The 26,019-nt window shown below is 43.3% G+C and overlaps 1 protein-coding gene across 6 annotated transcripts; it reads left to right on the top strand.

Moving 5' to 3' along the window:
* Nucleotides 1–23: 23 nt before the first annotated feature.
* Nucleotides 24–24,728, top strand: ZYG11B (zyg-11 family member B, cell cycle regulator). Of its 6 annotated transcripts, none has more exons than XM_077333731.1 (14): nucleotides 24–98; nucleotides 6,256–6,421; nucleotides 8,655–8,791; nucleotides 11,406–11,546; nucleotides 12,666–12,842; nucleotides 13,662–13,726; nucleotides 15,620–15,719; nucleotides 15,812–15,862; nucleotides 17,251–17,412; nucleotides 18,244–18,291; nucleotides 19,222–19,419; nucleotides 19,511–19,563; nucleotides 21,195–21,292; nucleotides 22,399–24,728. In XM_077333731.1, exons 1-14 carry the CDS (start codon nucleotides 39–41, stop codon nucleotides 22,578–22,580), a joined length of 1,638 nt encoding a protein of 545 aa, XP_077189846.1. In that variant the 5' UTR covers nucleotides 24–38; the 3' UTR covers nucleotides 22,581–24,728. The 6 variants fall into 6 exon arrangements, with proteins under 6 accessions (XP_077189846.1, XP_077189840.1, XP_077189841.1 ...); XM_077333725.1 differs by having other exon boundaries at nucleotides 8,037–8,791; XM_077333727.1 differs by lacking the exon at nucleotides 24–98 and adding an exon at nucleotides 158–333 and having other exon boundaries at nucleotides 8,037–8,791.
* The last annotated feature ends 1,291 nt before the right edge of the window (nucleotides 24,729–26,019 follow it).

The raw sequence follows: 26,019 nt of genomic DNA, 5'->3' as shown, positions 1-26,019 counted from the left end.
CAGGCGTAGGAACGCTCTTTTCTTTTTAAAATAATGACATGCTATGTTCCACGGCGGTAACTGGAAAGAAAAGAAGAAAGGCTACGATCACGTTTGCGGTGAGGTTGGAACAAACTTGCTTCTCCGCAGCTTGAGCACGTCTCCTTTAAGGGAGGCGGGAGATAGTCTACTGATGGCTTCCCCCGCTCCCCGCCGGCTTGGCCGAAGCGAATTCACTTCCAGGTCGAGGGTGACAGCTGGGCTGGGGGGCCCCGGCTCTTTCTAATCGGTGGTCGGGGCCCGCCCCTCGCTAGGAGCAGGAGGAGCAGACGAGGGGTTCCAGGCTCAGAAATGGTGAGTGGGAGTTCCTGCGGTGACAGAGGAGGAAAGAGGGAGAGCCGCAGAAACATCCATATGGAGGGAAAAAGAAAGGGAACCCTGGAAAGGCAATCGCGGGAGCCCCCTTCTTTGATTTCGGCTTGATTGATCCGGAGTACGGTTCTCCGCCTCCATTTCTCTTCTCCTGATCGGTCATTAAGCTTGCATTGGGAATTGCTTACCGATTAGGCGGCAGCCTCAGCATGCCGAAGAATCTTTATAGGGTGTTAAGGGACGTTACCTGATGCGTGATTCGTGCCTAGTACATTTAAGCATGTATGTATAATAGTTAGGAACCTGGAGATATATACTGAGTCAAGTGATTGGAATGTGCATCCAGGAAAACAAGTACTGGAATTCCTAGAGCAAAATATTTTAGAGAGTAACATTTTATGATATATAGAGAACTGGGTTGATTGATTGGGGTTAGCAAGATACTACAAGGTCTGTACTTAGTACTGCTAATGTAAGTTTAAATCACCACTTCCCTTAACCATGTGCTGAAAGTGTAATGAAAAGGATCCTCGTTTTGTTAATCACCCTGATCCTGTGTACAACTGCTTGGTGAAAAGACATAATGTGGTAACTAATAATGTTAAGTGAAGTTGGCCATGTTGTTTCAGTGGCTCTTGCATTATGTTTGTGTGTATACCAAAACACACGTATATGTGCATATTTCTCTGTGGCCAGGGGAAATAAATTTCTGTTTAAAGAAAATGCTGTGTTCATGTGAAAAATCAAGGCAGGCTGGAGGAAATTTACACATTAGAGGAGCCATATTGACTGGATGGGGATATATTTATTTATTTATTTTATTTCATGATTTATATACCGCCCCTCTTGGTTACCTGTCTCAGGGCGGTTTACAAAGTCTAGAAGCTCAATGAAACAATAATTCATAAGATAGAACCTGGTTAAAAAATATATAAACCCACAATGTAATGCTGTTGCATCAGTTTCTATTTCTATGGTCAAGTTGTAGCCAATAGACAATGAAATAATTACTTATCAGCTGGTCGCTTTTTCTCTCTTTACCTTTCTGTAAATGCTTTATATAATAACAAATAATAAAATTATTTTTTTAAAAAATTGTAGCCAGCAGATGTTAACCTATGGGGATGGAGCAGGGGAAGAAAGGAGGGCGGAGGGGGAAGGGAGGCCCAATATTTGGTATAGCTGTTATCCAGCTGGCCTCAACCATAAGTCTGGCAGAAAAACTCTGCCTTGCAACCCCTGGGAAACTCGGTTAGTACTGACAGGGCCCTGATCTTGCTTGGGAGCTCATTCCACCAGGCTGGAATGAGCCTTGGGATCCTCAGCTAGTTGGTACTGCTTGATCAGAGAGCTCTCTGCGTCCCTCAGTTGTGCAGGATCTAGACTATGTAAGTCCACCACCTTTAAGGTTAAAACCAAAACCTTGAAATGGATCTGGAATTCAATGGGAAGCCAATGCAGCTACTGCAATACAGGTTTTATGTGGGCTCTCCACTGTGTCCATGCATGCCAAGGGCAAACCATTAGACTTGAGCAGCAGCAATTCATAACATATTTTTCTGCAGATGAGTAGCCATGTTAGGTCTTCAACAGCAGACTAAACCAGGTGGTTCAGTGACATCTGTTAAAGGCAGCTCTAACTCACAAATGCTTATAAATGGGAGTAAATTTCAATAGTCTTTAAAGTGCCACTGAACTCATATTTTATTTCATTTCATTGTAGAAAGAAGCACTCTAGATACTAACATGCCTTATGTACAAATGTGAGAATTGCTGCTGCTCAAGTCCAATGGCTTGTATTCAGTACATATTAAAATTAGAATAATGTATTATTATTATTTATTAAATTAATAGTCTGCCTTCTTCGAAGACTCAAGGCAGGCTACATAAAAATATAAATTCCATAAAATCGCATAAACCCTCTAACCTATCGGTCCCCAACCTTCTTGTGGTCAGGGACCGCCTCCGGGGGTGGGGGAGAGCCAGCGGCCCGGCTGCTGCAGCTACATGTAAACGCGCATGCGCAATTGCCACACGTGCACGTTTTCGCCACCAGGTGGCGCTAACACACATATGCAGAGTTGCCGCACATGTGCGTTTCCGCCAGCAGGGAGCGCAACGTGCATGCACGTTTGCATTGCTGCCGTGCCGGCTGCCGCACCTCACTCTTTTCCCCCCCTCTCGCTTCAGGGGGGAGGCAGGCGCGGCCGCTGGCAGCCCGGTATCGGGCCGCAGACCGGGGGTTGGGGACCCCTGCTCTAACCCATATAACTCCCAAGGTACCAAGATGGCCAGATCCTCTTATCTCCCATAGTAATCTAACAAGGGGTGCCCATCACTCTTACTGGCCTGGGCTCAACCATAGACCTGGTGGAAGAGCTCTGTTTACAGGCCCTGTGGAACTTTGTCAGCTCTGTCAGTGCTCTCAGGTCTCCCGGGAATCCATTCCACCTGGTCGGGGCCAGGACCAAAAAGGTTCTGGCCCAGGTTTAGGCCAGGAGTATCTCTCTAGGGCTAGGAACCACCAGCAGATACCCACAGAGCAGAGGGCATAAGCAGACAAGAGGTCCCACGGATAGGCTTGGGCCCAAGCTGCGAATGGCCTTAAAGGTCAGAATCAAGACCTTAAACTTGATCCAGTGCTAGCAACCAGTGCCGCTGCTCCAACATGGGCTGGATTTGTGTCCTTCAAAATGAACCTGTGAGGACCCTAGCAGCTGCATTCTGCTCCAGCTGAAGTTTCTGGGTCAAGGACAAGGGTAGGCCAGCATAGAGTATGTTACAGAAATCTAGTCGAGAGTATTGACTGTTGTAGATTTATGGTCATGACTGGGGAAGGCACTGGCAAACCACCCTGTATTGAGTCTGCCAAGAAAATGCTGGAGGGCGTCACCCCAAGGGTCAGACATGACTCGGTGCTTGCACAGGGGATACCTTTACCTTTACCTTAGATTTATGGTTTGTGAGAATATTTTTTATTAAGGTATTTTCCTATATAGCATTATTTCCTAGAATTCTAATTACTCACCATGCACATTCTATCTTGTTGGATCAAAAGTTAGCTAGTCTCCAGAGTCAGATTTCACAGGGAAGTGAGCTGAGGTGATATATCCTTTTAGCCAGACCATCTTGGCTTGGTTAATGTTCTGAAGCAGCAAGCTGCCATTAGTACTAGTGTTCCATGAGCATGGCGTTCTTGTGGCCAACAATGAAGAAGAGGAAGAAGAAGAAGAGTTGGTTCTTATATGCCGCTTTTCCCTACCAGAAGGAGGCTCAAAGCGGCTTACGGTCGCCTTCCCATTCCTCTCCCCACAACAGACACCCTGTGGGGTGGGTGAGGCTGAGAGAGCCCTGATATCACTGCTCAGTCAGAACAGTTTTATCAGTGCCGTGGTGAGCCCAAGGTCACCCAGCTGGTTGCATGTGGGGGAGCGCAGAATCAAACCTGGCATGCCAGATTAGAAGTCCGCACTCCTAACCACTACACCAAACTGGCTCTCAAAATAATCATAGAAGATTTCTCTTACTCCCAGATGATAACTCTTGCTCCAGCTTGCTGACGTAGCTGTAACTATTTATGCAGTGAGGGAGAAATCCGTAGAAATGGTAGTGTTAGCAGCGCACTGGCAGCTGTTGTATGTGCCACAGGGGTGCAATCACTAGACCACAGGCAGCTTCATTGTGATCTGTGGGTTGCCTAGCAATTGGAGCGAGAACAGGGATGATTCAAAGTAGGCCCCTGCCATGTGATTCTGAAATATTATTGTATTTTAGTAATAAGAGACACATCTTTCCCTATTTCATAATCTCTACAGGTGTATTTATTTATTTTGAAAAACCAAAGTCTAGAGGCAGCATTATTTTTCAGGGCGGGAGTGGGGAATGAAGCCCTTAAGAGCCACATGCATATTGAATATATTTTTATATGTTACTAAGAAAATAATGGCTCCTACAGAGGCTGCATGTTAAACAGAATTTGCAACGATTGCCTCCATTCTGTTTTACCACTCACTTGAGTTTGACAACATGCTTATGTCAGACAAATGAAATAAAGCACAATGCAGTACGTACATAATTAACTCAGACTAAGGCTACACTGTTGGGACTGCACTGTTGGATTCTTCAAAATAAAAGTGAAATGCTAGTAAGCCAGTTGGTGCAAAGGTAAGACATTGTTAGTTTACAATGCCAACAGCTGACACTTCTGTTCTTAAACCTGACTGGGGGTGTAAATGCTGAACTTGTTTTTTGAAGGTGCTGAAAATGATTCACAGTGGTGATTAATACTGTTCTCTATTTAGGTTTAAAAGCTAGGAAACTGAAAATATCAAGCATATACTGGAGATGTGAAAAGGGGAAAGAAAATAGGCAGAAGAGTTGTTAATGAAGGATATTTTATTGTTCAAGTAAAAACTTATTCATACTGGTATTGCATTCTCACAGAAAAAGTAGCAGGTTCCTATGAGTCAGCTTTGCGTGAAAGGTATAAGAAGCTTTTTACTTGTACAACACAGTAGCTTTCTTCATTTGTACTTTCATCTCTTTTGCCTTATTTTTTCTCTGTGATTGGTATGGCTTTTCTATTTTTTTTCCTTGGATGGGAAAAAGCAAAAACCACTTTATAATCTCTTGCACTAACAATGATGAAGTGTGAAGTTTTAGTTATCTTAATAGTAAATTGCATGCATATGGACAGTTTATGTGGAACAATGGTAACTGAAAATAGAAGCAAGATGTGAAGAAATTATTGCCATTGCATCTCAAGGGCCCATTATGCACGGCCGCCGAAACGGCGATTTCGGGTCACATGGAAAACGCGGAGGGGGAAGACGCGATGCATACCGGTTATGTACGGGGCGGGGCGCGACGGCGGCAAAACCCAGAGTAACCGATTATGCACGCGGTGATCTGGGCGCCGCTTCTGGTTGCGCCCCGGTCACCCGGAAGCTGCGCTTTCTTCCGCGTTTCACTGACGCGGCTTTTTCGGCGGCATGCACCGAAGCTGCGGCCAGTTGCAGCCGGCTCCGTGCGTTATCGGTGATTTTAGTCGCTGCCATTCCACCCCGAATGTGCGCTAAAACCCCCATGCATAATGGGTCAAGGAGAAAGTGGATCAGTTTGTCCATGATACATATTCTTCACGTGTGTTCCAACATGTTACTTTCATAACTTTATCAGAAGCCTTCTGTGGAAATAACATTTGACAATCTGTCCGGACACAAGCTTTCTGTGATGTATATTAGAACAAGATGAAGGCCCACAAAGAATCCTGGAAGGAGACAGCAATTGGGAAGTCTCACCCCACCTCCCAAAACCTGCTCCTCCAGAAATTATCAAGTCCTTAAGGGCTTGAACAGGTGATTATCCCTTCCTACTTTTCTTTGTTTAATTCACTTTGTTGCTCTCAATATGCCCCAAATTCTAGAGCATATTCAGGCTTCATGAAGCATGTCTGGGTTTTTTCTTCCTGGTTAATATATTTTATCACCTTTTTGCACACGTGGACTAAACCTTAGTGTGGCAAAATCTAGGTAGTTTTTGTGATCCTCAGATTCCAGTTACTTTACTATCAGAAGAACTCCTAAGTATCCAGTCCCTGACATGTAAGGTCATTCCAGCCAACAATCTGTATGACTTCAACTTAATGGGTAAATGGACATTGTTTACTGATATTGTATATGTTTTTAAACTTTTTTGGTCTTGAAGGTCCACTGGACTCAACCTTCGTTCTGCTGCTTCAGACCAAAACAGCCATTCACCTGAATTTATCTTTCCTAAAGATTCCTTTTGGCAGGTCTCCCCCAACCCCTTGTCAATGATTTTCAGCTAATAACTTTATTTGTAGTATGCTATGGTTTTTTTTAAACAATAAAACATCTAGTACTTGTTTTTTCCTTGTCACAGGAGGAAGCTTCACCTTACTCTCTACTTGATATTTGCTTGAATTATCTGACTGCTGACTTAGAGAAGTTTTGTACGGAAAGGCAAGATGGGACATTGTGCTTGCAAGAGCCTGGAATATTTCCCCAAGAGGTGGCTGACCGATTGCTGCGGACAATGGCATTTAATGGTATAATAATTCTTCTGGGGAGTATTTGTTATAAGGATTCTAATTAATGTAAGAAAAGAGGAGTGGGGGAACGAAAAGAAATTGCTGAGGGCATCTCATTTCCTTCCTCTTCACTGTTTTTCCTTCCTGGAAGCCCCCTTATCCCCATCCCTTTTCTTGTTTTCTTGTTACATTCCATCCATCCACCAACCTAGTTTTTTATCTACGCCCCCTACCTTAAGTTATATTTATTTTTTTCATTTATACTCCACAGTGGAAAACCAAAGCAATCTATATCATTCTCCGCTCATCCATTTTATCCTCAGAACAATGCTGTGATGTTTGTAAGGCCGAAAACGTCTGATGGGCACAAAGTCACCCATTGAGCTTCCATGGTAGAGTGATGATGTAGACCTGGGTCTCTCAAATCCTATTCTGAAACTCGAACACTTTAACCACTAAACCTCACTGGCTTTTCGAGGGGAGGGAGGAACTTCTATTGAACAGTAGCAAGCTGCCAATTTTGGGTGAACTATGCAAGTCCCAAGGTAGCAAGTTGCCTGGTGCAGAGGTAGTCAACCTGTGGTCCTCCAGGTGTTCATGGACTACAATTCCCATGAGCCCCTGCCAGCAGTTGCTGGCAGGGGCTCATGGGAATTGTAGTCCATGAACACCTGGAGGACCACAGGTTGACTACCCCTGGCCTGGTGGTTGTTGCCAGGCCTGACACTGATGATACCAAATCAGCCCTGGAAATGTTCCCTCCTCTTGTCTTTTACCTATGCCTGAATGCTGGCAATATGGTATATTTGCCTATCATTGGCTGCTGAGGGCATTTGATTCTTAAAACTGCAGGTGCTGCTCCCATTATCTTTAGTAAGGGAGATGCCCCAATTTTGTTTAAGATTTCAGATTTGTCTCCAAACCTGGGGTGTTTCTCAGGTTTGTAGAAAGACTGATATTGTCTGCTTGTGTGTCCAGTCTTTGGATATATCCATGAATGGGGTTATGCAGAGGATTAGATATATTGATATCCATTTGAATTGTTTCTTGGTATTGCATTTTATTAGTTTATGCAGTGTAATTCTGTGCCATTGGAGCACAGTTACTTTTTTCACAAAGCAATGGGACAAGACCAGAATTCTTCCAACAGCTTTTTAAAAATGGCTGTTAGTTATGAGAGTTACAGTGGGCCAATACAGAGTACCTATGAGTGTTCTAACAGCCCTATTGTACAAGGTGCTTGTGGTGTTAACCTTTCCTCAGAAAAAACCCTTGTGCTCTGCCTAGCATAATTATATGTCTGTTCAGAGAGAATTATGGCAGCACTGATATGGGGGAGATACAATCTGGAACAAATGCCATCGCTGGCACCCAGCTGGATCATGTATGCCTCACCTTCATAGCAAAAGGCAAGACCCTGTTGCATCTGCCCACTACCCTGAAGCCTAGAAAAAAAGACCTCAGAATGCACAATGCAAGTTACTCTTTTCCCTTCTCTTCTGGGAAACCTGTTCTTTCTTGGCCCAGTGCCAAAGCTGAGAGAGGAATTCCTCAGTTGTGGTATCTTCTCCCTGTTCTTGCTTCTAATCTTAAAACAGTAACCATGATAGGTCTGTTACTGCTTTTTCCGCAGGACTGTTGAATGAGGCAACCGTGGGCATTTTTCGAGGCAACCAGATGCGCTTGAAAAGAGCTTGTATCCGCAAAGCAAAGATATCTGCTGTGGCTTTTCGGAAAGCATTCTGCCACCATAAGTTGGTGGAGCTTGATGCTACTGGGGTGAATGCAGACATTACCATCACAGACATCATCAGTGGACTTGGCAGCAATAAATGGATCCAGCAAAACCTCCAATGCCTTGTGCTGAACTCCTTAACTCTTTCATTGGAAGATCCCTATGAAAGGTGCTTCAGTCAGTTGACTGGTCTTCGTGCTCTGAGCATTACCAATGTTCTCTTCTACAATGAAGATCTAGCCGATGTGGCTTCGCTTCCGAGATTAGAAAGCTTAGATATATCCAACACCTCAGTCACTGATATAACAGCACTACTCGCCTGCAAGGATCGCCTCAAGTCTCTTACCGTGCACCACTTGAAATGCTTGAAAATGACCACCACTCAGATTTTGGATGTCATACAGGAGTTGAAATATCTGAATCATCTTGACATTTCAGATGATAAGCAGTTCACATCTGATATTGCATTACGCTTGTTAGAACAGAAAGACATCTTACCCAATCTTGTATCATTAGACATTTCAGGCAGGAAGCACGTTACTGATGAAGCTGTAGAAGCATTTATTCAACAGCGACCGTCCATGCAGTTTGTGGGGCTTTTGGCAACGGATGCTGGCTACTCATTATTTCTTACTGGAGAGGGAAACTTAAAGGTTAGTATCCTTTGGGATTTGTTTATTTATTTATTTATTTTTATTTATTAGGATTATAGCAGCAAGGAGTGAGTTTGTATTTGAAGGAGAGTACAATAATTTTTGCCCTGCAAGATGGGATAGGACTGTGAAAAGGAAATTCCATACCTAATATTTTGTACTCTTCTGGCAGCCCACTAACACTCCTGCTAGCTTATCTGCGTTCTTGATCTATTGTCCTTGCTTGTGCATTTGGATAGATGCTAAAATTATGTCAGTCTTTAGCTAAATAATTCCCACTTGGGTCACTAAGCTCACATAAATATGTGGCAGCAGTTTGTAACTATGCTCATGTAACAAATGACATTCTAGATTCTTTGAGGAGCAAATGCTTTTTTACTGGCAGGTCATTGACTGTCGTTATAAGCAAACTACTGTGGAATCCTCTTCATGCTTAACATAAATGGTTCAAAAAAACTGGTATCAATACAAAGATGCTGACTTTTATCATTTTTACATGTGTGATTTTTAAAAACACTTCACTTGCACCTCTTTCCAAGTGATGAATGTATTTTGCTAGATTGTGTACTTCAGTTGTAATAGTAATGTTACTAGGGGCCAAGCCCATTGCATTCAGGAATACAATGGCCACAAGATTGGGGGTGGAAGAATTCTGCATATGGCCTCTCACTCCCTGCAGGACCTAGAAAGGCTGGAGGTTCCCGGGCAGAGAACTCACTGGCAGGGGCAGCTCTCACGCAGCAGGGATCTGCAGCCTCTGAGCCTCAGAGGGAAGTGGAAGGAGGAGGGGGTGGTCAGGGGTGGGGGATGGAAGGTTATTGGCTGGCTGCTGGACAGACAGGTAAGCTGGTTGGAGGAAGTGGCACAGGGGCGGAATGGCCACCCTGAGTGGCTGTTAAGCGCTGAGTGGCACTTAAGCCATGAGACATGCTCCTCCTCCAAGGCCTTACCAAAATATATTATGTGGAACAGATGCTGAATCTCTTGGAGTGATCTGCATTTAAGGTTTCTCATCTGAAACAGGATATTCAGGTCTGGGTTATGTTTGGTGGAACAATTATTCCAGTTTCCTCCTCTACATATTTTGTGCATTTAGGTTTCCCAGTAATGTGAATCCTGCAAGACACATACCACAGGAAAATGGCTAATTGTAATGCTGTTTGCAAGGGAGGCAAGAACGTTGGGTCATAAATTTATCTGAAATAAAGAAATAATAAAGGCAATTTATTGAACTATAGAATCAGAACTGTGCAAGCAACAGTTATAGAATTTTGAGGATCATAACAGGTGGTAGAGAGGCCACATTTTACATGCATAAAATCCCAGTCCCTGGCATGGTGGCATGTCCAGTTAAAAGATCTCAGGTAGCAGACTCAGAAGGACTTCCCTCTGAATCCTGAAAACACTACCAGCCAGATTAGACAATACTCAGCTAGACAAAACAATACAATATAATAAAAGTTGATATGTATTATCTTAACACAGCCCACCGCGCCGCGGGCGCTGTGGACTAAATAAAGCTGTAAGAGCTGTGTGGGAGGAGTTAGGGCGGGCTCGGTCCAGGATGAGGAAGGGTGCCGATTGGCCCCTTCCTCTGGACAGACCATCGGCTGAGCCGATCGGGCTCGGCCGATTCCCACCCTACTCACAAGGAAGCAACTGCGCGGTCTTGGCCGATTCCCACCCTACTCACAAGGCCGATTCCCACCCTACTCACAAGGAAGCAACTGCACGGGCTTGGCCGATTCCCACCCTACTCACAAGGCCGATTCCCACCCTACTCACAAGGAAGCAACTGCGCGGGCTTGGCCGATTCCCACCCTACTCACAAGGCCGATTCCCACCCTACTCACAAGGAAGCAACTGCGCGGGCTTGGCCGATTCCCACCCTACTCACAAGGAAGCAACTGCGAGCCGCGCTTTGCGCGGCTCGCAGTTGCTTCCTTGCCGCGTCAGGCCGCCGGCCAGGGGGGGAAGGAAACGGGGGGGAAGGAAAAAGGCTCCCCAGGCCCCGGGGAAGGCGCTCTGCGGCTCACAGAGCCGCGGAGCACCTTCCCCGGGGCCTGGGGAGCTTTTTTCCAAATCGGGGGTGGGGGTGGGGAAAAAACAGCTCCCCAGGCCCCTAGCGGCCCGGCATCGGACTACACGCTGCCTATGTTAAGAAAATGGCCGCCAGCCAGAAGACGCCGCGAGGGAGCCCGCCCGCTCAACCGTAAGCCACCTTTTACTCTGCCCCAGTCTGCTAGCGCCCATTGTATTTCGGATACAATGGGCTTTTTTACTAGTGTTCATATAATTCAGTATTTATGGTGGAGTATGATACACCAGTTATAGCAAGTATAAATCATCCTCTCTTAAAATATGATATTATGTCGTGTGAAGGATGTTTCCTGTTCCAGCTATCAAAATGGATTGCTTGATATATAAAATACTGAATGGCAGGTCTAATTTGTATGACGATAAGAATAATGGACAAGTTAACTTTGGAGGAAGATAAGTATATAAATCCTTTGCATTACATAAAATGTCCAGTTATCTCTCTCTTGCTTCAATAGTAGCATCAGAAAATATTCTTCTGCCTTTGTGAACACTCATAGTTGTTTGGTTGTTGAAGGTATCAGGAGAAGCAAACGAAACGCAGATTTCTGAAGCTCTGAAGCGTTACAGTGAGCGAGCCTTCTTTGTGAGGGAGGCACTCTTTCATCTCTTCAGCCTTACCCATGTTATGGAAAAAACCAAGCCTGAAATTCTAAAGGTAAAACAGTTAAGCAATGATAAACCAGTTTTGTAAGAATCACTGTGTGGATATAATCTGAGACTATTAAATCTGAGATAAAATGGAAAGGAATGTCTACATACAATAAGAATAACCTCACATTTGAGTTTGGAAAAGGTAGGGAAGGAAGGAGAAAGAAAGATATGAAAACTAGGTAGTCAGTTCAGAAGAAATAGTCATATTCCATCCATAGGACTATGCTAACTTTCAAAGTCCATGGTTTGTTGAAATGTTCCCTTATTTGTCATCCTAAAGAAAGAGAAGTAATAAACAATTAAAATGAAATTCAGGACAACAAAATGATTATCTCTCTGATGTTAGAAAGTTATTTGGAAGAGAAGGCTATTTTAATCCTAAGTGAAGGGCAGAGAAAGAACATGGCGCAAATGCTGGCTACAGTAAGAAATAATCCACCTCCATTTTGAAGGGTTTCTGCCTTTGGGTAGCTTGGAGATTTGATGTAGTGCAGTCTCAAATGTCTGTCAAATGGGTGATGCAGTAAGACCCAACTTGTTTAGCCAGATTGGTGAAGTGGGTCTGTGGGCTGAATTGCATGTGCCTCTGAATGCTTTATGTGAAACATCAGCAAAACGGTAGGAAGGCCAGAGAGACTGAACTCCTTGCCCTCTGTTTCTTCATACCCCAACTAATACTGAATGAATGTGGCTTTGGAAAAGAAGAAAAGGAAAGACAATCTGAAATACATGGACTCTAATTAGGGAAGGAAAAGGCTGATCTGTTCATCTGTACCCTGGAAATATTGTGTGTGTGTGTTTGTGTGTAAGAGAGAAACTACTTATTGCTAGTTAACTTCACGGAGAAGATAAGCTGATAAGGACTGCCTTGGACAAAAGTTCCCTTTGTGCCCCCACCTCCAGAATAGAACAGTGCATTCCTGCTGTCCTTTATCATCCCTGTGTCCAGTTCCCAGAGCAAACTGGACCCTTGGAATTTTGTACACTTAGTTTCCCTCCTTTCTTGGCAGCTCTGAAGTTGACTTCACTAAGGTTCTTGTGGCTGAGTTTGAACATATGATTATTTTAAAAATGTGAGATCCGGTTCTGATTTGTTCTGTGGTTTTTGTTTTTCTCCCCCCAGCTGGTAGTTACTGGGATGAGAAACCACCCCCTCAATTTGCCAGTGCAGCTAGCAGCGAGTGCCTGTGTATTTAACTTGACCAAACAGGAGCTAGCGCTAGGCATGCCTGTTAGGCTCCTGGCAGATGTCACTCACTTGCTCCTTAAAGCCATGGAGCACTTTCCCAACCACCAGCAGGTAAGCCCTTTTTCTTTTTCAAGGAAAAGTGTTGAAACATTTCAGATGTTTCTATAATGAAGAAACATCTTTCCCATGAAATTGTTCAGAATGAGGATTACTGACTTGTGCTGATGAATAGACTGCTCTTAAAAGTAATTGCAAAGAACAGGAGTGAACAGATACCTCAGAAAGGTGATTTGAGACCAGTGATTTCAGCTTTTTATCAGTTACATATTTAGACTTAAGCTGTTTTTTGTGAATAAGGTCCATATCTATCTGCAGTGGGCTTGCTGCACTGCTGTGCAACGGGATCAACCATAAAACGTTGGTAAATTAATCTGAGAGTGCAGTCATTCCAGCAACATTTGATTGACACAATGCCATTTCTACCTACATCTCTTCTGTCATGGTAGTGGTTAATTTGTTGACAGTGTCTGGGAGTCTCAAGTGATAATGTATTGTGAATGTTTATAGTATCTTTTCATGTGGCTGTTTTGTTACCTTTCATTTTAAAAAAAATGGAATCAACAATTGTAAATCATAAAAGGAAGTATAGTGGATTTTCATACATAGGGATACAAGGATTCTCCCCTATGAGATCTAGATGAGATGTAGATGTAGGCCATGGCTGTTCAAGGTCCTAGGGCTTTCCCAGCCTTGGAATCCTTTTAAATATTAACGGGCTATGAATGGAACTTGTGACCTTATGAATGCAAAGTGGATGTTCTAAAGTCTGCTTTGGCCTTTCCCCAAGCTGTGGCTTGTTAGATTTCTGCTGTAGAAAGGCAATATTGTGCAACTAGTGTTTGTGCAGAACTCCATTTTGCTCTTTTACAGCTGCAAAAGAACTGCCTTCTGTCATTGTGCAGTGACAGGATACTTCAGGATGTTCCATTTAATAGGTGAGTCTCCTCTGGAAGTAGGGGGAGTGTTTCTGGTTACCATGTAATGATTTGCTACAGTATAATGATTTGCCCTGACTGCTCCTTAGAAGGCGAGATCCTGAAGATGAAACTCAAATACTTTGGCCACCTCATGAGAAGGAAGGACTCCCTGGAGAAGAGCCTAATGCTGGGAGCGATTGAGGGCAAAAGAAGAAGGGGACAACACAGAATGAGGTGGCTGGATGGAGTCACTGAAGCAGTTGGTGCAAATTAAAATGCACTTAGAGGAATGGTGGAGGACAGGAAGGCCTGGAGGGTCATTGTCCATGGGGGCGCGATGGGTCGGACATGACTTCGCACCTAACAACAACAATGATTTGCAATCTGCTTATATCTTATTTTAGGAACAAATTGTGACTTCATACATATTTATTGTAGTTTACTGTTCAGTTTATTACACACTATGGTCATGAAATAGTGTTCATTCATGAGATCTACATGCATGCCAGAATGTTATGAGTCATTTTCTCTTGATCTGTTTTCCACAATTTAACTGCTGCTGATATCAAAACTCTGCTTCTACTTAAGCAGTAATATTTGACCTAACAACAGAATACAGGCCAAATAGGGATGAATAAGGGGTTTAATCCTTAAGGACATTGCATTGTTCCCTCTTGCTGTCCCAGTATTTCTAGCTGCCCCTCTGTTCTCTCCATCCTATTCTTTACCAACTTATCTGAAAATTTGTCTCTAAATCCAAATTATACGTGAAGAAATGGGTGGGAATTAATCAAATTAATCAAACACTTATTGGTTGATATGACCATAAATGTTTATGTGAAAAAACCCTCCCCCAATGGCCAATGATGGGCTTGGAAGAAGTGGGAAGGGGGGGCAGCCTGACCATAGTCTGCACGATCGTACCACTTCTGAGGTTTCTTGAAGCCTGAAGGATGTTTCAGGGGTTTCTCAGTGGTAAAAAAATTTAGAAAGGCTGGTCCAAGACCTCTTTTCCCCCCAACACAGAATTTATATGCACAAAGTATATAACAATCCTTCTCTGTTCTATCAGTGCAATCTTAGGCAGAGTAACTCCACTCTAAGCCTTGAAATAACTGGATTTAGAATGTAGTTACTTGGCATTGGATTGTCTTATCATGTTAATGGTTATTTAGGAGATTATAAAACAAACATCTGACTTTTGCTCACTAAATTCTATGGAAAAGGTTAGCTGTGACTCAAAGGAACAAAGATTGCAAAATATAATTATGTCCATGAGCTGTTGAATGAAAACTGATGTTGACAAGAAGCCAGCGGAGGGTGGACTTCTTGCTTTTGTCATCTCCTAGATGTGCCTTTCTTTCTCCAGTCACAGATTTAGTTTGTGAGTCTGTGCCACCAATCCCTCTTCTGGATACCCCCTCCCCATCCACAGAATCAAAAGTGTTCTCTCCTATTTGCTTAGTCCAAGGTTCTGCCAGCTACCCAAACCCCAAAAACTGAGTTGCTGGAAAGCATAAAGCACCGACCAGCATCATCCACTTACTGTTGCTCTGGGGGAAGGCGAAGAAGCTACAGCTACTTGTGCTTGTGTGGGGAAAATACCTTCCCAGTCTCATCATTCAGTGGCCAATTGAGAGCCAGAGCATTTTGTGCTTATGCTCAAGGCTCCAAAGTGTTTCACCAAACTATTTACCCAAAGTAACATGCTTCTTTTAAGGGCTGGTCCTGCCAGTTGGACAGCAGCCACTTTGCTTATTATCACTGCCTGATATCAATTGAGCTTTTAAAATTTTACAGTTTGGTTTCATCTGTGGCAAAATAATCTACTTGCTTCTGGTCTTTGTTGCCTCTGCAATGTGGCACTTGGTGTTTCAGTTCCCGTCAGATTTGTGTTCTGTTGCCTTTCAGGTTTGAAGCAGCCAAGCTTGTCATGCAGTGGTTGTGTAACCATGAGGATCAGAACATGCAGAGGATGGCAGTGGCCATCATCTCCATTCTTGCCGCAAAGGTATGATTTAGATTTCTCTGCTGTGTTGTTTCTAACCTCTGTGAGTCCCAAGGACCACAGTAACTCAGTCTTTCTGTCTTTTCTGCTTGTAGCTTTCCACAGAGCAAACAGCTCAACTTGGTGCAGAGCTCTTCATTGTTAGGGTAAGCTGAGTTCTGTCACCTTCTTGAAATCAGTTGAGATATTGCCTGCTGTAAATTTTACTCTTTTTCAGTCTGTTTCAGTTGACAGCAGTTTTGTTGAAAATGTACACTGGAATGATGTGAAGTTAAGGTGCTTGTGCCATCAGGTACCTCCATGAATCTAACATAGGCATACACATCTAGGCAATGCAGGGGCAGGAACATGATAGTTTAATTTTATTTTGTCATCACTCCTTGAAGTTTGCCCATGCTTATAAGCTCTGATTGGTGTGTTGCCCTTTATGGTGTTGAAAGGTTAATCTCCTTTACTAATCATAATACTTGAAAACCAGCAAAGTGCTTGTTAATGTTTACAGTGTGGTGCTAACAGAATGATAGACATTAGAAGCATTAGTAATGCAGTGCACACAAGTTGATTGGTGTAGCAAAAAATGCAGCCCTTGAATCTGTGACCTTACTCTGTACATTACTTGAAACAAGGCCTGACTTTGCCAGACCTGGGACCCATATAGATACCATGGAGCTGGCATTCATACATATGATCTCCTAATTTGGTGGAAGACTTGGCCTCCTGGGTGCATCACAAGTTTAAAAGACTCTGAGTCACTGTTCCCTAGCATGTATTCCCTAGCACTGATCATTCTAGAAGGAATAGCCATGTTAGTCTGTTTTGCAGCAGAAGTCCAGTCGCACCTGAAAGACTAACAAACTTATTTCAGAACAACATTTGAATCTAGTGGCACCTTTAAGACCAACAAAGTAGTTTGTTGAAAGGATGGTAGCTGTTGTCCAATAGATTGTGTGATGGTGTTGTGAAGATGCTGCTTATTCCTTCTGGTTTTGTTCTTGCATTTGAAAATATTCCATCAAATGTAGAAGATGGGAAAAGGCTTCTACAGTCCCACAGAATTAAATCATCTGTGTGGATTTGGTAGGGCAGAATGAAAGTCCACATGAAAGAACGAATTCCTCTGCAGGACTGAATCTGTGCTGTGACAGGTTGATGATATTGCTAGTGCAGATCTTGTTATTAAGATTAATGGCCTGCAGGTTAGAGAGTTTATTTTTGTTGTTGTTGTTGCTTCAGCTATTTCAGTTGAGAGCAGTAGGTAGCTTGTCTTTTCCTTTGGAAATTTTACCAAGCAGGGTGATTCCTTGCAGAAATGTCCAGTAAAGAGGGCCTTTCCGCACAAGGACCAATGTTGCCAAATGTTTTCAGTATGCCAAAACACTATATTTAATAGTGGAATTTCGTCATTCCTCATACCTTTAATTTTAGTGAGCCAAATGTTTCAGCTTCCATCATGTGTGGCATGAGCCTCAAAATGCTGAGACTTGAAACGGTAGATCACCAAGGCAAAAAGTGTCTTTGGTTTCTCCATTTTCAGCAACTACTTCAAATTGTGAAGCAAAAAACAAATCAGAATGTAGTGGATACTACTCTCAAGTTTACACTGAGCGCACTTTGGAATCTCACTGATGAGTCTCCAACCACATGTCGGCACTTTATTGAAAACCAAGGGCTGGAACTCTTCATGAAAGTCTTGGAGGTAAGAACATAAGATGATCTGCCAGCATTTGTTCATCTCCTGTGCTGTTTATGCACTCTCTGCATGTAGACTCTGAATGTGACAAATCTGGTGCATGGAGGCATGCGTGGACAGCATAAAATAATGGGCTGCAGTTACTTTGCTTTACTTTGCTTTTACAGAAAAATAGCAGTTGTGGTGGGGAGAAATTGAGCTCACAAGTAAATGGTAGGCTTCCTCTGAACCTAATCTACCCCCCTCCCCATACATGCACCCTCCCACTTTTTTCTGGAGTAGGGGACTCAGGGACTCTGCCATACAAACCATCACAAGAAGAGGAGTTTGGTCTTACTTTACATTCTCTGATGCTATCACTACCGCTATTTGAGATGAAAGGTCTTCTAGAAGAAGCATTTCCCGTTTCAGTGGCTTGGTGTCATTGGATTGCTGTTAATAAATGGTATTATATGCATCATGATCTGATTTTCTGAGAGTAAAGAGCCTACGAGGGAAAGCACTTACTCCTAAGCATTCTCAGTAACGGAGAAGGTAACCCTCCCCACCAATAGTAATTGAGCTTACCTTTTCCCCTGCAAAAATCCATATTCCCTCTCTTTCCTCCCCAGTCTTTACCCACATAGCTAAAATGATTATGTAGGGCAGAGGAATGGGCCTAGATGAGGTTTGCTTTTTGCTTTGCTTCTCAATGCTTCCTTAGTTGTTTCACCTCCAAAACTAAAATCTAAATGAGCAAACTACCCATTTTCTGCAGATAATTTTCACAGTTCCCTCTTGGAATATACAAATATTTATTAAATTTCTTCTTGTCTTGTATGTTTGTTCTACTTACAGTCTTTTCCAACAGAATCTTCTATCCAACAGAAAGTTCTTGGCCTTCTGGTAAGATGAACACAATAAAGCAATCTTTTCTCTGGGAATGCCAACATTGTGTTTTTACCCTGTAGAAGTAATGGGAGTCTAGTGACTTCTAATAAGATTTTATTCCAGCATTACTTTTCATTGGGTTAGAGCCCTCTCATCTTCTCTTTAATACTGCATGAGAGAAATTACTTCAGAAGGCAGAGAGTACATTTGGGGTGCTCTCCGGCAAACATTGGCTACTTGTTTAAGTTTAATTATATGGCAACGGTATTGGGATACAAGAAGAATCTGCTGGAAAGTTCATCTAGTCTAACATCCTTTTCCTAACAGTGACTTTGGGAAGTCCCTGGGGGTGGGGGGCTTTATTGTGCTGGGCATTGTATTAAGAATATAAACAGATCCTTTTGGATGTTCTAGTCCAGCATACTGTTTCACACAGTGCCCAACTAGTTGCCCTGGAGGGCTAAACAAACAAGACATTAGATGCCAAGTCCCTCTCCTGCTGCTGCCTCCCGGTGTAGAGGACTGATTCCTCTGTAGATGGAGGCTCCCTTCTGTCATTATGGCTTGTCCTCTCCTCCTTGAATCTGTCTAAACCCTCTTTTTAAAGCTATCTGTTTTCAGTCTCCTTTTCCAATACGACTCAGTATTTGCTGTTTTTTAAAAAAGAAATCACCACCTTCAAACGAGCATTTCACTGAATTTACCATGAATATAGCTGACTGCAAAGACTCACATGCTTAACTCTGCATAAATTTTGAAAGCGTGCATATAAGAGCGAACTAACTCTTTTCATCTAGAAAGCTTATGTTGAAATGAAACCAGTTTGGCACTCGGCAGTGCTCCAACCTTACTATACAGAGCAAGCATATCAGTCAGAGAGGCTGTTTTTTTTTTATGCACAGCTGTTTGTCCATATTAAAGCCTGTCTATTTTGTTTTCTTGTAGAACAACATAGCAGAGGTGAAAGAGCTCCATTCCGAGCTAATGTGGAAGGATTTCATAGACCACATTAGCAAGCTCTTGCACAGTGTTGAGGTGGAAGTCAGTTACTTCGCAGCTGGGATTATAGCTCACTTGATATCACGAGGAGAACAAGCCTGGACATTGAGTCGCAGCCAGAGAACCTCTCTCCTAGAACAGCTGGTACAGATGTGACTGGAAATGTTGTCTGCTGTTGCTCCAGAATGATGTTGTTAATGTGGGTAGTAATGTCTCTCATTTCCTTATTTTACAGCATTCTGCTATTTTGAAATGGCCTACACCGGAATGTGAAATGGTGGCATACAGGTAACTATACCCTTAACATAAAGCTTGAGAAAACACTGACTTCTCTTTCTGTTTAATTTTCCATGAATAATATTGCTTCTGGCTGATGTGTACTAGAAAGAACCACCACCATATGAAATAACCAAAATAATCAATGCAAAACGGCATACAGTGATTGTGAGAATATGACAAGTCACATTACAAATTTTCTTTGTTCTTTGTACAACGATCTTCCTTTGTCACATTACAAATCCCCCACCTTCAGAGCTTCAAATTACAGAAATTCTTGCATATAGATTTAAGAATCAAGATGTACACCTGTTTTTTTATAGCACTTCTTCAGTATGTAGATAAATTCAAGTATTGTCCTTTATAGAGACAGAACATGCCTTCAGCTGCAATCTTCACAGAATTCACAGTAATTTGTAAAGCTTCAGTGTAAACGTTTTTAACAATAACTGGCAAGTTAAAGTTCTCATAAAATGAAAAAAGGAACTGCTTTGGATCCCTATTGGGGAAAAATATAAATTATGGACCAGTGGTCTGATTCAGTGTAAGGCAGCTTCATTTGTTCATCCGTCATAAACAACTACTGGATATTGCTTATGATTTAACTAGTGATGAGTTGTAGGTGTCTTCTCTCCTCATCTGTCTTTCCATCTATTTGCAGAACATTCTTTCTGTTCCTTGCCTCTTGTGATCTGTGGGTGGGATAAAACACAATTTCATTCAAGTCTAGATGGTAAGAGACCAACAAGAGTTTCGGGGTATATAAGCTTTTGAGGGTCAAAGCTCCCTTTATCAGATGCAAGAAATTAAGATTTCTCCATTTCTTGTGTCTGATGAAGGGAGCATTGACTGGAAAGCTTATATATCCTGAAACTCTTGTTGGTCTATAAGATGTTACTGGACTCAAATCTCACTGTTCTACTGAAGACCACCTTGGCTGCCCTCTGAAACAATAAATTACAGTGAGAATATTGCAATATTGATATTATAGATAAGTTGACGTCTTCTGTAGCAGAAGACGTCTTTGTATTCTGATTATGTTAACAACAGTCCTGATGCTTTGCCTTTACAGGCAGTGCTGGAGGTTAAAAAAAAGAGTTTCACTCATAGATTAGACTAGAGGTGCTGAATCTAATAGGGACTCTTGGAGGATAAATTTATTTATTTTATTTCTTAGATTTTTACACCACCTTCCCATACGGCTCAGGGCTGTGTACATAAAATGTCACGGGGTATTACATAGTACAGTTTAGACATATAACACAATCATAATGTAACACATCAACAACAGTGGCTCTAAGATTGGCCGAATTTCAACAGGTTTGATTAAACAGTATTTTAACAGGAACAACAACAACAGAACCCCCAGAGAGGTCAGATTGATTCAGGTCATGGAGAGGGTGGATGGGGGGTGGGGAACCAGTGGATATTCTTGGGACGGTCAGCCTCACTTGATACCATCATGCATTCTGGATTGCAATAAAAAAAATTGCGTGTCAAACTAGAAAACAGGGCTGAGAACTCTTAATGACCACCTATTTTCACAAGTTACATAGATTCTTGGGTAAATTGACAAAGTGGGCTTATGGTGTAGCAAATGTGTAAAAATATTTATTTGAGCCACCTTTTATTCTCCTCCATAGGTCATTCAACCCTTTTTTCCCCTTGCTTGGCTGTTTCATGACTCCTGGGGTACAGCTATGGGCAGTATGGGCCATGCAACATGTCTGCAGCAAAAACCGTACGTATAGAAATCTGTATTTATAGCAACACTTTTCACATGTAGTTAATACTCCTGATAAATTCTAGCAATGTTTAAGTCTCCTCCTTATTTAAAGTGCCTTCTCTAAAGAAAATAGGGAGTTAAAAGTTGAAGTTGGGATGTCTCCTGATCAGTCTCAGTCCTGGAAGTAATTTACTCTTTTGTAAGTTTTAATTGCATTACAGCATGATCCTCCACCATGCACATCCACTGTGTGTATAAGAGCAATACTCTGCTGGCAGTTTTAGTATTGGTTCCTTTCCTGAAGATCCCTAGCATGAAACATGTGGTCACACAACCACTTCTACCATAGGTGCTGATACTTGCTCTGCCTTGCTTTAATTGAGGGCGTTGAAGGAATGGTTTCTACCCTAGAGCAGCTGTCCCCAACTCCCGGTTCAGGGACTGGGACCTGTCCGTGGATCAGTGGGTACTGGGCTGCGGCTCCTCCTCATCCTCCTCCCTGGCTGCTGCCTCGGGGACTGCCCTGCCACTCTGCCGCCAGCTCACCTTTGGTGCTCTCCGGCGGCTGGCATGGTTGGGGCTCGCCCTCGGCAAGGCACTGCACAGCTGCTGCTGGCAGCGCCCCCCACTAGGCGGTGGGAAGTCAGGGGTGCTGGCAGGAAAGCAAGCGGAGCAGGGGCTCAGGTAATGGCGATGTCCCTCGGCAAAAGACTACCCTCCCGGGCCTCAGTAAAATTGTTAAGCATTGACCGGTCCCTGGTGATAAAAAGGTTCAGGACCACTGCCCTAGAGCAGGGGTGGTCAACCTGTGGTCCTCCAGATGTTTGTGGACTACAATTCCCATGAGCTCCTGCCAGCAAATGCTGGCAGGGGCTCCTGGGAATTGTAGTCCATGGACATCTGGAGGATCATAGGTTGACTGCCCCTGCCTTAGAGCATGTATTGCTTGTCTTCAGATGTCAAGTGACAATTTTGAATATACTCCCATCTCCAGACAGGAAAATGGTATGGAGGAGAACTGGAGTCTGCTTGCTGCAACTTTGCTAAATGTGAAAAATCAACTAATCTTAAGACACGCAGTCTAACAGATTTTTTCTCTCCACTCCCTCTTCTCATTTTAGCTGCCAGGTACTGCAGCATGTTAATTGAAGAAGGTGGACTGCAACATTTATACAACATCAAGGAAAACAGCCAAACAGATCCAGATGTTCAACGAATCGCTATCTCTATTTTAGATAGTCTAGAAAAACATATTTTGCGGCATGGGCGGCCACCTCCTTGTAGAAAACAGTTTGAAAAATAGCAGAGAATAGGCATGTAACTTATCCTCTAATAATCCTTTGCAAAGTGTCTCTAGTTGGAATGATGTCTGTTCCAATGATCGCCATTAAAGCTTTTGCCAGTATGACAGCAGATACAATGCACAGCTGGCAAATGTTGTCTTTAATGGCCTTTAAGCGTTTTCATGAGGATCTAGGAAGCATTCCTAAACTGGTCATGTCTAGAGGATCACTACTGGCTGAGAAAGTTGGAGATTGTACAGTTCAAAAGCCCATTCAAAATGAAATCTCTAATTTGTGATTTTGAGGTACAGAAAATTATTTCTGCTTGCTTAATCCATAACTGTGTTTAAATAGATCACTTCACCAATTCAGTATTTGAATAGAACTGTTTGTGCTTGTAAAGTCAGCACTATTCAGCTAACAGCCATGTCATGTGTCTGTGCATTAAAACCCAAAATGAGTATGGTGACCAGGGATTATTTTTCTTTCAGAGATCTTTTAAAACCCATATAGGGTCTTCAGAGTGGTCTCACCTTTCCCATCCTCTATCTAAACAGGAGCATCTGACTTTTGAATCAACACCTTGTTTTCCCTGGTGTGCTGAAGAAACAATCTGCTTGCAGGAAAACACATAGGTTGCTCCTAGGAGGAACAACCAAGCATGGGAGGGAAAGGAATTAATTAAATAAAAGCTATTTCCCTTGTTAATGTTAAATGTATGTTGAACAGAAGTCTGAGGCAAATAGTGGAGCTGTCCACCAAGAAGAGTGGCTAAGGTGGGTAGAACTTCCTCACCCACTGGGATTGTATGAAACCAAGGATATCTGATAACCTTATTGATGAAAGACTACTGATTGCTTTGCCATGTCATGTACATACTTTGTCAGTATTTGTGCAGTGAACTTCATGTGCAAGGCACCATGATACAAAATCTCACCCAACATCTTACATAAAGTCTGGTGTAAATTACATTGTTGTGTGGAGTATTAAAGTTTTGCATAAAACTTCCCATAGTTTAAAAACTTCCTCTGAAGTTTCTCTGTGATATCTATGAATGTTTTTTGGAACAAAATGGAGATAGCACCAGGACACAGAAGCTTAGTAGGAGAGCTAATGAAACAATGGCCATTTGAGTTAAGCTGTTTATTTCTAAAGCACTGCTCTTTAATTTGTGTGACAAATTTTTTAAAAATGACAATATCTTTTCAATATGATGGATGGGGAGCAGCCTAAGCAGAGAGAAGGGAAAAACAAACTCGTTAGCATAACATCCCTAGCATGAAACATACGCATAGCTACATGAGATTTTCTTTTCTAGAAAAGTAGTGAAGTATGAATTAAAGGTTATGGAAACTGAGAACCCCTCCTGTAGGTTGTGAGAAGTCTTGCTTATTTTTTTTTAAAGTCTTGGATGCACACTGTTGTACTGTGTTAGTTACTGGGGGAAGAGCACAGGCAGTGAACATAAAATTATTTCAGCCGCTGGCCACAACAACTAATATGAATAATAATAAAAACTGCTACCCATAGCAAACTAGGGGAAACCAATTTTTATACAAATTTCCTTGACAGCAAGCAAATCACATTTGTATTGCTAATACTGGACCTGATTTTTGTCAAATTGCAAAGAAGTAGACATGTTAGTCTTCAATCACAAGACTAAGACATTTGTGGTATAAGTTTTTACAAGCCACCATGAATTTTTTAGTCCACAATATGTATTTTTGCTGCAGCAGACATGCAAAGTTATTTATTTGTATAATTTTAATAGTTACTTATTTGTTGAATACTTAACAGGTGGTCTATTTCTTGAAAATTGGCCAGGAAAAGTTTCTGTGTAAAATAAGATTAAGCAATTCTGGTGTGACTTTGAGACTCAAGGGAGAAATCAAAAGCATATCAAAGCAGCAAAGAACAGTAAAGATCCTTGTTAATCTAGTAGAAATCTAGTACACCCTTGTGAATATCGTTAAAATTGATTTATTTGCACAGCTGAAACTCTGGAGATATCTTTAAGAGTCCTAAACTTCCACTGTGAAGTTGGATAGTCCCATACTGTGTTTGTTTTTATTCTGAAGTTTGGCAGACCATAAATCCAACTATACCAGATATTGAAACACTTATACTGTTAAATTAAGTTGCTCATGTAATAAAGTCAGGAATGTTTACGCTGTTTTTGACTGATTGCTCTAACAGGCATAATTTGGGTAAACTTGTTTCATCCAGCCCTTGTAGTATATCAAAATCATCATGAAACCTGGAGAGAACTGAACCTTGTCTCAGCTCTAGGAAGGGGAAGCCAGGTACATTATGTGAGTTGACTAAGGCCACAAACAGTAAGCACCATTGAACTCTGTGGGACTTCTGTGGTAACCTCTCTTTCTTTAAAACATCTGTATCTTGTGTCTTAAAGGTAGCTCAGAAAAAGTCCATAAAATGGAACCATCTTTAATCCGCTCCTGTGGAGCGGATTAAATTAAGGAGTAAGGGCAAGTTGGGAGGAGTTAGGGCGGGCTCTGTCCGGGATAAAAACCCGCGAAGCGGCTCCTGATTTGCCCCTCCAAGTGTCAATCCTGGACCAAGGAGGCAATGGGGAGGCGCGCAAAGCGCGCCTCCCCATTGCCTCCTTGGCCGCCATTGACTGCTCGTTGATGCGGGGAAAGGAGAAGGGTCGCCGCGTCGAAGATGCGGCGGCCCTGCTCCTTTCCAGCCGCACACCCTACACACTTCCCGCCGACCTTCAGGACCCTGCTGCCGCTGCCAGGAACAGGTCAGCCACCACCTGCCGCTAACCACCGCCTGCCGGTTCTACCCCCCCTCCCCTAACTACTCCCCCAACATCTCCCTCTTCACAACTCCTTCCCCGCACTCGGCAACATGCCGCCACGACCGACACTCCCCAACATCTAGCCCTCCTCCCTCACAACCCGGCCCAACACTCCCCGCTACAAGCACCCCCACTCCGCCGCGCTTCCCCGCGAAACCCTACCCCCTACACCACCCTTCGCACCCCCACACACAGTCACACAACACCTCACCCTCTCGAGGACCGCGTTGTTCTCCCCCGCCATGCTCCGGCCCGCGCCGCCACCACCAGACCGTGCGACCCGCGCGGCTGGCACACCTCCAACACACTAAACCACGCATGCGCCGAGTCCCGTGCATGCGTGGCTCCCTCCCCCCAACTTCCTCCCACCCTCCCCCCGCCCACAGAACCACCAGACACCACGCATGTGCCGGATCCAAAGCATGTGTGGTTCCCCTCCCACTCCCCCCAACCGCCCGCCAGCATCCCGCTGCCCGCTGCCGCCCGAACCGCCTGCCCTCAGCGTCCAGTTCAGCCCCGAGCCTCAGGTAAGATCGCTGGAGGACCGACCGCCCTTCTCCCACCCCAAGAACACCCTTCCCGTGAGGCTTCCCGCCTACCCAGCGTCCAACTCTGCGCCCCCAAAACAGCCT

The sequence above is a fragment of the Paroedura picta genome, chromosome 4, assembly GCF_049243985.1.
Source record: "Paroedura picta isolate Pp20150507F chromosome 4, Ppicta_v3.0, whole genome shotgun sequence".
NCBI lineage: Eukaryota > Metazoa > Chordata > Lepidosauria > Squamata > Gekkonidae > Paroedura > Paroedura picta.
Note: the sequence above shows the minus strand (reverse complement) of the source record. Positions and strands in the feature narration are given on the sequence as shown.

Excerpts from the sequence above, each read along its gene's own strand:
- ZYG11B (XM_077333725.1), top strand. The coding sequence starts at position 39 with ATGCTATGTTCCACGGCGGTAACTGGAAAGAAAAGAAGAAAGGCTACG. Across the intron at positions 11,547-12,665 it reads CCAAGCCTGAAATTCTAAAG|CTGGTAGTTACTGGGATGAG; the intron begins GTAAAACAGTTA and ends TTCTCCCCCCAG. Across the intron at positions 15,863-17,250 it reads CAGAGCTCTTCATTGTTAGG|CAACTACTTCAAATTGTGAA; the intron begins GTAAGCTGAGTT and ends CTCCATTTTCAG.